This window comes from Silene latifolia, chromosome X (assembly GCF_048544455.1).
Source record: "Silene latifolia isolate original U9 population chromosome X, ASM4854445v1, whole genome shotgun sequence".
Classification (NCBI taxonomy): Eukaryota; Viridiplantae; Streptophyta; class Magnoliopsida; order Caryophyllales; family Caryophyllaceae; genus Silene; species Silene latifolia.
Window position 1 is genome coordinate 74350 of NC_133537.1, and position 11805 is coordinate 86154.

The 11805-nt window shown below is 37.6% G+C and overlaps 2 protein-coding genes across 4 annotated transcripts; one reads left to right on the forward strand and one right to left on the reverse strand.

Moving 5' to 3' along the window:
- Positions 1-205: 205 nt before the first annotated feature.
- Positions 206-4093, forward strand: LOC141622089 (uncharacterized). Its single transcript, XM_074438142.1, has 2 exons — positions 206-520; positions 1416-4093. The coding sequence occupies exon 2, from the start codon at positions 1466-1468 to the stop codon at positions 3770-3772; it is 2307 nt and encodes a 768-aa protein (XP_074294243.1). The 5' UTR covers positions 206-520; positions 1416-1465; the 3' UTR covers positions 3773-4093.
- Positions 4094-5625: 1532 nt separating this feature from the next.
- On the reverse strand, positions 5626-8542 carry LOC141622090 (cytochrome c oxidase subunit 6a, mitochondrial-like). Of its 3 annotated transcripts, none has more exons than XM_074438143.1 (4): positions 8384-8542; positions 8152-8267; positions 7831-7873; positions 5626-5948 (listed from the first exon to the last, which is right to left on the reverse strand). In XM_074438143.1, the coding sequence occupies exons 1-4, from the start codon at positions 8496-8498 to the stop codon at positions 5911-5913; spliced, it is 312 nt and encodes a 103-aa protein (XP_074294244.1). In that variant the 5' UTR covers positions 8499-8542; the 3' UTR covers positions 5626-5910. The 3 variants fall into 3 exon arrangements, with proteins under 3 accessions (XP_074294244.1, XP_074294246.1, XP_074294245.1); XM_074438145.1 differs by having other exon boundaries at positions 8178-8267; positions 8384-8540; XM_074438144.1 differs by lacking the exon at positions 7831-7873 and having other exon boundaries at positions 8384-8538.
- Positions 8543-11805: the final 3263 nt, after the last annotated feature.

The following is an 11805-nucleotide window of genomic DNA, read 5'->3' on the forward strand; positions in this document are numbered from 1 at the left end:
GAAATTCCCAATACCCAAGTGGGACGCCCCCCTAACCCCCTAACTCCGCCCCTGGTTATAAAACGGAAAAACTTGCTTAGTATTGGGGACGTTAGACTCGATAGAGGAGATTGGAGAGGGTGAAGTGGTGTGAAATCAAGTGAGTTGCTTACACTTGAAAAAGTTGCATCTCATTTAAATAACACAAATTGGATCATAGAAAAACCTCGTTGGATGGAACACATTATTTGAGATCTAAATCTGCCCTTTTCCTGTAACCTACCGACATCTTCATATTTTCCTCCTCAAAATTTCCAAACAAATTCATTTTCATTGTTTTTTCTTCCTTTTCACTTCCCTTATTATTATTATTACAAAAATTCAAATTTGTTAGGTTGGTTTCACCAATCACACATCAATCAAATACTTGTTTAATAATATTACCACTGCAAACTTTCTACCTTTTTATTTTTTTTTTTCACATTCTTCCATTTCTTCCCACGATCTCAAAGCTTCTTTCAGGCTTATTATTCTCATCAAGGTCAGTAGATCTTTCCCAACATTTTCTTGATTTTCTGGCATTTCATACTCTCTCGTCTTAATCATTTGTTTACCTAATCAAAGTTAAACAAATGATTGAGATGGAAGGAATAGGATTAGATCTTTTTTGTATATATGTTCTGCTTCATTAAATTCTGTATACAATATCAAATATAGAAAATAATTTAGCTTTAATGTGCGCATAATGTTCTTTTCATGGTTCTGTAACTGTGAAAAGTTGTTTTTTTTTTTTTTTTTAATTCTTTTAGGAATTTAGATCTGTTAAATAATTCTGAAAATGGTAGTTTTTCGTGTAAGAATTCACCTTTAATGTGGGCATAATGACCTTTAGTCATTTAATTAATGTGGGCTTAAGACGGATAGTTCCGTCTTAAATAAGAATTGGTGTTTATTTATAGTGAAGCAATTGCCTAACCTAGGCAATGGGAGTATTAATTACGGAGTAGTAATCATCAGTGATTTCTTGGGTTAGTGCTAGTCTATTGTCGGTTTGGGTTAATCGACCCCAAATCATTTTGCGACTAGTTCATCAATTATTAGCATACTTCATAATGCTGAAATTATTGGCGACAGAAGAAATCTCATAAGTTTAACCAGTGGCGGAACGACGACGAAGGAAAATTGTGGAACCTTTAGTTTAATTTTTACTCTGCTGCATTACTGGTTCATGCCCTGAAAGATTGAAATTTCCCACCATGGAATTTACCCAAGATTTAAGTTTGAGATAGTTATCATCATTATGTGTCCTTTGTTTTACCAGTAAAATTTCAGAGAATCGTGTTTTAGTTGATGATCCGACCATCATTTTCTAATATCTAAAGTTTTCGTAAATATTTGGATCATTGCAATGTTTTTTTTTTTGTTAATCGCAACAGGTAGCCTAGTCGAAATTTGAATTACAAGATAATATTGAGAAGATTAAAGTATGTTCAAGTTATCGCCTCGTAGTGGTAGAGGGCAGAGGTCAAACAAAGGGTTCAAGGTGAAGCATGCCTTGCAGTTGATTGTGTTGTTAGGTGTTGGGATTTGGCTTGTGTACCAAATCAAGCGGTCTTATAACCAGGATAAAGTGTTTGGAGAAGCAGCCAAGGTATCCGGAAAGCTTGGGGAGGGTGAGCTTGATAGATTGAGGTTCGGAAGGAAGGATATTCCTGAGTTGGAAGAGACAACATCGAGCATAGATGAAAATAATGTTGGGGAGGAAGAGGAGCATAAAGTTGAAAGTGAAGAGGTTGGTGAAAATAAAGGGTATTTTGAAGGAGAGAAGGGTAAAGACGAGAAGACAAGTGAGGATGAGAAGAGTAGGGAAGAGGAGAAAGAAGTGAATGGAGGAGGAGGAGGAGAGAGTGAGGGTACGGAAGACGAAAAGAAAGAGAACGATGAAGCGAGTAAGGACGAGCAGGTTATCGAAGAGAACAAAAGTGAGGATAAAGAAGAGGAAAAGAAAAAGGAGGTGGAGAATGAGGTGAAGGGTGATGGAGAAAACGAAAATGAGGAGAAAGAGCATGAAGAGAACAAGGAGAAGGAAAAGGAAGAAAGTGACGAAAATGAAAAGGCGGGAACTGAGGAGAACAAAGAGAGTGAAAATGAAGGCCAAAACAGTGAAGAAAACAAAGAAGGTATCAAGGAGGAGATCAAAGAAACCGAAGACGGAGTGAAGGACGGCGGGGAGTCTAAAAGTGAGGAAAAACAGGAAGAGAGTGAAGGGATGCAAAATGAAGGAAAGGAAAATTCTGGTTCGGGGGAGGAAAACAAAGATAATGAGAAGGAACAAGTTGAAGAAAAGAAGGAAGAGGTTGGCGAGAAAGAGAAAGAAGGTTCAAATGAGGGTCAAGAGAGCGAAACAACGGAAGGTAGCAGTGAGAAGAAAAATGAAGAGACGAAGATGCAGGAGGATACTAAGATCGAGAATTCAGGCTCATCGGATGGTCAGGTTCAGGACGGAATTGACAAAGACGATAAAGCAACAGCCACGAACGACAACAAGGAAAAAGATTCGTCCAATTCGGAAGTGAATGAGGATGCCGATAATCAGGGCAATTCTTTCCAAGAAGCAGCAAAAAAAGAACCGGCTGAAGAAAAGGACGATAGTGCCCAAAATGCAGAGTCGAGTGAAGACAAGCAAGGGCAGACGAACGCATTCAGCGATGAAACATTTGCCTCACAAAGCCAAAACGAGAAAGTCGATAACACAAACACAAAAGAGGAGAGTTCAACAATACAGGAAGCTATCTCTGAGAAAACCGAGAAGGCTGACACAATTGCTGGTGATGCTAAGGCTGAGGATAATAGCAGTGCTGAAGGTGGTGAATCTGCCACCGGTACTGGAGATGGGAATGCTGCTGCATACACTGATACAAATGGTAACGAGGAGGCAAATACAAGTGACAAGACTGAGGGTCAAACTGATTCTTCTAAAAATTTGAATTCTCAGGAACAAAAAGTAGAATCATTCAACAGTAAAGATCTGGAAAAGAAAGAGGAAGGATTAAATGTGGATGTCAGCCAAAATGCTGAGGCACAAGAACAAGCGGGGTCTACCACCTCCTCAGATTCAAAACCTCAGCAAGAGGAATTATCAAACTCGAATGAAAACGCTAATGTTGAGCAGAATGGTCAAGGTGATTCCTCAGGAAACCAAAAGGATGATTCATCAAACACGAATGGGAATGCTAATGTTGAGCAGCATGATCAGGCTGATTCCTCGGGAAGCCAGAAAGAGGAATCATCAAACCTGAATGAACATGCTAATGTTGAGCAGCATGAGCAAGATGATTCCTCGGGGAAACAGAAAGAGGAATCATCTGACCAAAATGAAAATGCTAATGCTGAGCAGCAGGATCAAGTTGATACCTCGGGAAATCAGAAAGAGGAATCATCAAACACGGATGAAAATGCTAATGTGGATTCCTCAGGAGACCAAAAAGAGGAATCCTCAAACTCAAATGAAAATGCTAAGGTGCAGCAGCAAGAACAGGTTGATTCCTCGGGAAACCAGAAAGATGAATCATCAAATTCGAATGAAAACGCTAATAATGAGCAGCGTGATCAAGTCGATTCCTCAGAGAGCCAGAAAGAAGAAACATCAAACTCAGGTGAAGCCGCTAATGTTGAGCAGCATGATCAAGTTGATACTTCTGTTTCCGAAGACATCAAGGATCGAACAGATTTAGAAACTCTACCTGACTCAGGTAGCGCAGGGAGCAACAGCAAAGACGCAATTGCCAAGTGATACCCTTTGGTTATGACTCATAGTGCGTCACAGCCTCGCATTACATGGTTCCTTGAATTTTGCTCGTTCAAAGTTGTGGCTTTTGCTGATGAAATATTCTTAAAACCGGGCATTTGGTCATGTCCTGTGAGGCTGTGATGCAACACACTAAACCAGTGTGTGTAAAGATAGTTCGATGATAGACTGAGTTATTTGTATGTTTATTTGATTCACATTTGCTTCTATGTATTACCCAGAGTAATTATTACGATAATATCGAATTCCAGATCAGTCACACTGAGAAGTTTTTTTGCTTCGCTTGTGAATGCTTGGCATGTCAAATTTCCTTGGCACTATCAATGTTAGCCCACAGTACTTGGAACATTGAAGCACTGTAAAACACTTCTGCTCGACTAATCTTGAGTTCTTGACCATGACGTTAAATATCGGTTGTCTCACGAGTACCTGACATTGTTGTTGTCAAGGTTACCGTGCTCTCATATTTTAGTGTACAAATATTCAATAACTTAATAGAATGATCACGAGAATGAACAATCTGAAGTTAAATCATTCAAAAGGGTGACTGCACTACGGTTAATAGGGAAGCGCTAGTGCCTTAGTTCGCGAGTCAAGACTATTTTCAGACGACAATTGAAATGAAATGGAGGGTACAAAATTACAATGGACGACAATGTTAATCCTAGTAAATTTGATGAACAATACAGAGACCAAGGACATTTACCATCAAAATCACTAACAAACTGTGTAAAACGACCTCTCACAAGTTTTATCATCAAATGGCTTATCATTTGACCCAAGTTGGTTGTACCTACTAACATGACTTTCACTATTTATGACTTTGGGCAGATCTGAGGTTTTGAACTCCATTCTTAATACAATTGATTTTATACAAGATATGTTTCTCCATTCATTTTAGAAAAGTCAAATAGGCGACCAGACTTTTCTTAGTACTCACTTTGTCCCAATCAGTAGTTTGCCTTTCTTGTTCTGTGTAAGGGTATTTCAATGAAAGGCAAACAAGTGATTGGAACGGAAGAAGTAAAAAAGAACACGCCATTGATTTTATTCAAGATAAGTTTCTCCATATACAAAATCTTAATCAATAAGGAAAAAAAACAACAAAGATGAAACAAGATTCTTCGAGTCTTAGTAATCAAACCACAAAGACACCGAACTGACACAATTAATCTCTCACGTTTTACACTAATATTGCGTGAAACATAAACGTACCAAGTTGTAAAGCAAATAATGGAAAAACAGATATCTATATATGAAACAATGGTGCTTAAAGCGGTGCAAGCAGTTAGGCGCCCAAATCGTCAACCGAAGTAGCACAAATGCTGGTGGTAAATCGATAGCATTGGGTTGTTAGGGTTTTGATTTTGTGATTTCATTGTTATCGTAATCAGCATATACAACTGCAGTGATCACAATAATGGCTACTACGAGTAGCGCGGCTAAAACCAATGTGTTTACTGCTGCTGGCTTCATTTTGAGAGAGAAATAGGAAGTACTTGAGAGAAAATGGGTTACGATAGCACATTTGAACTGTTAAATACACAAGATGATGAATTAGTCTTTACCTAAAACACGTCTAAGATGAAGATAATGCTTCTCCACTAATTTACAATTCCATGCTAATAGTATACTCCGTCTTTAAGATTCAAACAAGTCAAATAATACCCGCTTAGATAAAATGAGACGGGCATTGTCCTGGATTCAGATGTTAATTTTTCTAAGAGCCATCAATCCGTTATGCACTTTGACATAAATTAATATTGGTTTTTCTTATGAGGTGTGATTTGTCTTTAACTAGGAGTATTAATCTTGTACTATAAAAATTCCAAATGTAATTATATACCAAAGCACTCAAGTCGTAAATTGATCGCATAAATACAGTATGATGACTAGTTTAATTTAGTTGGCATCTCAAATTTTTTTTACACAATTTATTTGCAAGAGTAGCAGGTGCAACACAAAGTGGACAACCAAAATACGAGTATATATTATTAGCAGCAGCAGCATACTGCTTGAAACGGTCCATATATAAGTTGAGAGGGCAGGTAATATTAGGCAAACTCGCAACCTAGAAATCTTCTTCCACCACTTTGAAAACAAATGTAGGGATGCAATCTTGATTAATGGTGCTCTTTTACCTCAAAAAGGCCATCAGGACCTGGAAAAATGAAGTCATAATCAGATGCAATCTTTCAAGTCCTTCAGCATAACAAAATCGCACCACAAAAACTTATACAAGAAAAGCGAGATAAGTCTATTAATCCTAATAATTGAGGAGCACATATTGATTTAGGTTAGTTTCAAACGAGAGACAAGACTCACTGAATCACACCATCAATGGCATGAGTGCATACATAATTGGATGGACAGCCGAGCGTTTTTTCATAGGTCTAACATATTGAATTAGGGTTAGCTGGTTGGTAGTAATATTGTGATGGAGGGCTCAGCCACGAAATAAATAAACAACTATTTTCAGTGAGCAATTTACACAAATCTCCCCTCAAATGCCTTGCTAAATGTACACGTGCCTAGACGATTTGGAACTCTAAGATAACAAGTCATGCATTGCTCCTCAAGGGTTCCTGCTTGGAGTTGTAAATACTAAATTAAGTGGTCTTGAGGTTGTCACTAGAAAAACACCGGAATTGAAAAATCTCTTACTCCATATAGCCAAAAAAATGAGTGAATTACGGAATTACAAATTTTGTAATACACTCAGCGAATCCAATTCGTTAAATTAAGTGAATCGCGAATTCGAACTACGAAAACGAATCGAACGAATTACGAATCCGGTAGCTCTGTCCGGGCATGCAATTTTTGGAGTAGACCTAGGTAGAACAGACACTCCTCTTAATTAGTCTACTCGTGTCGGACACCTATAAAGCCGTGTCTATTATATTTGCTTAGGTAAAGGAATAAATGTTTCATATTGAGATCTATTATAAGTTTCCTCCTCTTAATCAGCCTACTCGTGTCAGAGGATTGTTAGGCTTCTTCCCAAAAGGCCTCGTACTATTATATTTTATACACACTTATAAAGATGAGCTTTCATCTTTATTCTACCGATTTGGGACATGGGTTTGCACCCTAACAATCCTCCCCTCAAACCAAGGACCATCATCTTGACTCGGACCTTACCTCTATGGACCATCATCCTGCATCCATCCAAAATACCCTGGATCGGGTCCGCCACTTTAGAAGTCCTAGAACACAAACGGTCTTTGACATCCAACCTAAAAAGGACCCACCAGACCTGTGGCACCCAACCTGATAAGGGTCCACCTAATCAACAGTTCTAGTACACAAATGGTCTCTGTCCCACAAGACCTATGACGTCTTTCATCCATTTAGCCCTGGACCGGGCTTGCTCAAGGACTCACCCCAAAGTAGGAGTTCCATGTCTTACATGGTACAACTTCAAGTCTAGGGTCTGCTGATGAATCCCTCGTGTCTAGCCCAAGTCGAACCTTGGGCTCTGATACCACTTGTTGTGCGGAAGCGTGAATACCTCGTGTTCGGCCTCTGCTGCATTGGTGTCCACAACCCATAATAGTACGATACTGTCCGCTTTGGGCCAAGCCCTCACGGATTTACTCTTGGACTCCTTCCTAAAAGACCTACTATTATATTTTGTACACTTATAAAGATTAGCTTTCATCTTTATTCTACCGATGTGGGACATAGGTTTGCACCCTAACAATTGAACTTTAGTTAAATTCGTAGGAGCACTAACCCACCCGACATGCATGGATTTGTACAAGCGGAAGAAAAAAGCACAAGGGATACAAATACTACTAAGGCTGGATGCCTATCTATGTACTATTAAGAATGATGCACAGGGTACGTAGTAATTACTACGTCTGACATCCTATCTGTGGCGTGGATATCATATTAGCACCTCAAATACGTAAATCAAACAAGGGAAACAGAAACGGTGAAGGAAAATTCAAGCAGAGAGACGCAATCTCTCAATAATGATCAAGTTAGACAATTAAGTGATTCAGAGACATGAAATAGGAAACGAGAAAATGAAGTGATACCCCATGGGAACTCCTTGTTGCGGATGTGCATGTATGGGAATGCCTGCAAACATAATCACAATATTTCCAGATTTCCAGTCACTAAGAGTTAACTAATACAGCATTGAATCGAATGATAGTGAATGTAACATTGTAACTATAACCTCATATCGCGACCAAATAAACAAGTTACCAACTACCACCCTGCCACTAGCTTATCAACCTAAATCTCTCCCTAAAAATTCTAGTTAAAGCTAAACAAATGATTAGACATTAAGAGAGAGAGACACTAGTAATTTCTCCGAAAAACGATACAAAGGAGAATGAAAGAAGAGAACTCACAGGAGGCTCATCAAAATGAGGATGACCTTTCGACAGATTCCAAACAGCCAAAGCAGTACACGATACTATTCCCAAATACGTTATCTTCTCCCATTTATCCGCCTCTTTCGCCTCATCTATCAATTTTCACATTCAACAGCAAATTTCAAATATTCAATTTAACTAATCAAAATCATCGAATTGCTGTAATTATGTTTACAGAGAGAGAGAGAGAGGAAGAAAGAGGAATTACAGGCTTCGTCATGGTGAGCGGAAGAAGAGAAGGAACGTTTGAGAAGATTAGAAGATCGGCCATGGCGGAGGGCGGATTGGACACCTGATCGAAGCTTGACGAGTGAAGTCGCCATTTTTTTTTTTTTTTTTTTTTTTTTTTTTGAACTTCAGCTTTCTCTGTCTAGAAGTTTCGAAAACGGGGGAACTGATGATGAAGATAGAAGATGGACTGAAGTAGAGGTGGCAATTATTGACACGACACGAAAACACGACACGAACCCGACACGAAGTTAGTGGGTTAGGGTTAGGACTTTGTGACCCATTTAAGTAATTGGGTCGACACGGACACGACACGAAATATAAATGGGTCGGGTTAGGGTTGAGCTTTTTTGACACGAACCCGACACGAATAACCCGTTTATTTAAAAGTGTCATAATATATTTGGATTGAATCAATAATTCAAACAAACAACTTAAAAATATGCAATTTCATTCATCATTTTTGGCATAATAGGGCTATAAAGCTTAATTTAGTTTATTAGTTTATTGGGTTAAATTGGTTAAATGGGTTAAAAATGATCTGCTAAAAGATAAACGGGTTAAACAGGTCGGGTTGGGTAATGGAAAAATTAAATGGGTTGGGTTAGGGTTGAGACAAATGACCCGTTTAAAGTTGACACGAATACGAACACGACACGACCTGATCTGTTTGCCAGGTCTAGACTGAAGACCAAGTCGAATTCTAGCGACTTCCTAACCTTTTCTTTGTTGGGCTTTGCCTTCGAGGAGTTGGGCCTTGGCTTCGTTGAGCTAGATCCTATAAAGTGGATCCTTGGCTTGGTTGTCTGTCAAGCAAAACAGCAACACAAGTTGAAATGTGAGGAGAAGGGTAAAATGGTGAGGAGCTGGGACATCACATCAGTCAACTTGATAACATGAGTATTGTGACCATCCATGAAGACTTATCTCGGTCCATCTTTGAGGCCAGGGTAAATGGGGTTATTTTTCACTCCATTGGACTCCAAAGCCCAGTCCCTATTACCAAGGTAGGGGTGGCCTTGTGTTGACCACGAACTATCTCGTACTCTCGTCTCGTTATCACCTCTAGGTGAGCTCATTCATAAGAAGTAAGAACCCAAGCTTCAACTCATATTTCTCTAACCATATGAGTAAAAGGTATTCATGAGAATTATGCAGGGGCTTTAGGCCATTAGGGATGTTTTTGTTGGATGCAGTGCCGCTCACTCTGATTTTAACTTTCTATACTTGGGTTCAACTCGACTCCAAAGCTCGCCCATATTGGTTTCTTCTTTACTGGGCCTTCAAGTTTCAGTTGGCCTTTTTGTTTGTCAATAAAATCAATTATTTTATTTTATTTTGAAATTACTGAATTCCCCTCTCTTTTTTTATTAATCTTTTAATTTGTATTTTTTTAAATTTAAAAGGGTAAACAGACCTTTGAAATAAATATTTATAAAACTATATGGTATAAAAATATTAGAAATTAAATAAACATATATAACTAATTTAATGACAAATAAAATATGTACTCCAAAATATTGATTCACTCGTTGCCTTGGACATAAACATTAAGCACAATTTGATGGTAGAAATTATAGAGATAGTTGGGTCCCACCATGATCATATGAATTTTTTTTCCTAAATTCAAGGATTCAATAAAAAAGCTTGAAAAAACCTAGCTTTTATATATACAATTGTTCTCCCTTGTGACGAGTCACCATTTGTGCCGGATATTTTGTGAGATAAAATGGTAACAAAATGGATTAGTGGAGAAAGGGGACCACATAAATAATGTTGTAGAGAGAGAAAAAGTGGGTACTTTATAAGGTAAAATGGTATCCGTCACTCAAGAGTGACGGATATGTGCCGTCACAAACAAGAATTTGTGTTATATATAGGAGATTGGAAAAGAAAAAAATAATTATTATCAAAATTAAGTAGGAGAAAACTTATGACTAATATGGAAGTTATTTCGGAGTAGTCATCTTATATCAAAATTGGTTGAATATTTAACGATTTTAGTCATATAGGCTAATAGTTTATATGTAAATGATACGAGGGTAAATAAAATACCTCAATAACTTGCCTCTTAAGTTGGCAATTTATAAACCATTCCAATAGGCTAATAGTTTATCTGTATTCTAGTTGTTAGCATGTTCAACCAGGCCCGATTCTAAATAGTAAATACCAAAAGAAGATCGGATATTTTGAGGCTCTTTTATATTATGGGTCCTAATTTTAAAAACCTTTTGAAACTCCATCTTAGACGGACCGTTTGGATGGTACATTAAAATAAATTAAATAAGATGAAAATAAAACATTAGTAGCTCTTTGAGAATTATTGTGATTGGATGATGGTACATGTCTTACACCGTACGAGTGATAAGTGATAACTTGCATGCATAAATAAACGCATGGTAACAAAGTTGAGATTCCTTGTACGATATAATATTGGTGTGACATTTTGCTTGTTTGCTCTCCCATCCTGTAATTGCATAATGTAACCAAATATAGAGCTAGTCTCCCTTGTAACAGGTGTATATTTATTACAAGCTTGTGACGGATCAAGCGCTATTTATGTGTAGATAAGATAAAACAGATTGCTACTTTCTAAACATGCACTCTATTTTTGTCTTATCTATCCATATAACCCATATAAATAGTACTTGACTTGTAGCTTGCGACGTATATAGTCCTCATTTACGAAAATTTGTGCCAATTATTTTGGATGTTTTATTATGTGATATAGGACTATGAATAGGAGTATATGCTGTCTACTCTAGATTACACGGAGAAAACAAGCTATATATGTACTTGACATTGATCTTCATTCACATGTGAATAGCACCATGAATTGTAACAACATACTGAGTAAATTTGGAAATCCAAATTGTCTTAAGATGTTTGTTAAGTCGGAGGCCGTAGCGAAGTCAGGAAGGGCTAGCAGAGGCGAGAATGAAATTTCAAAGTATGGTTTTATTTAGAGTTTTACCCGTTTAATTTGTTTCTGCTGAAATATTTCACCCCGCTAAATTTAAATCCCGACTCCTCCATCAGCCGGAGGTAATCTGGACGATAAGTCCACGATTACAAATTCCCGTTTCTCTTTATATTTTAACTATCCTCGTACTTTCACCTTGACATAAAGAAGATAATTAAATTGATAGATAGCTTATAGCTATAAAGCTTCAAGAGCGACTTTTATATCGTTTTAGAGTATTTAATTGTCACCTTACATTTTAGTAAAATAGTAAAGTGAGATGAAAGTTAATATCAATTATTCGCAATTATTATGGAATGGGGTGATATTAATTTTGAGAGTTCATTTCAATTTTCACATCACCTTGATAGCATTATTTTCCCACTTTTTTCAATTCCAAATTTCCAATCTATCATTCGTCCTTGTCAAATAAAAACATT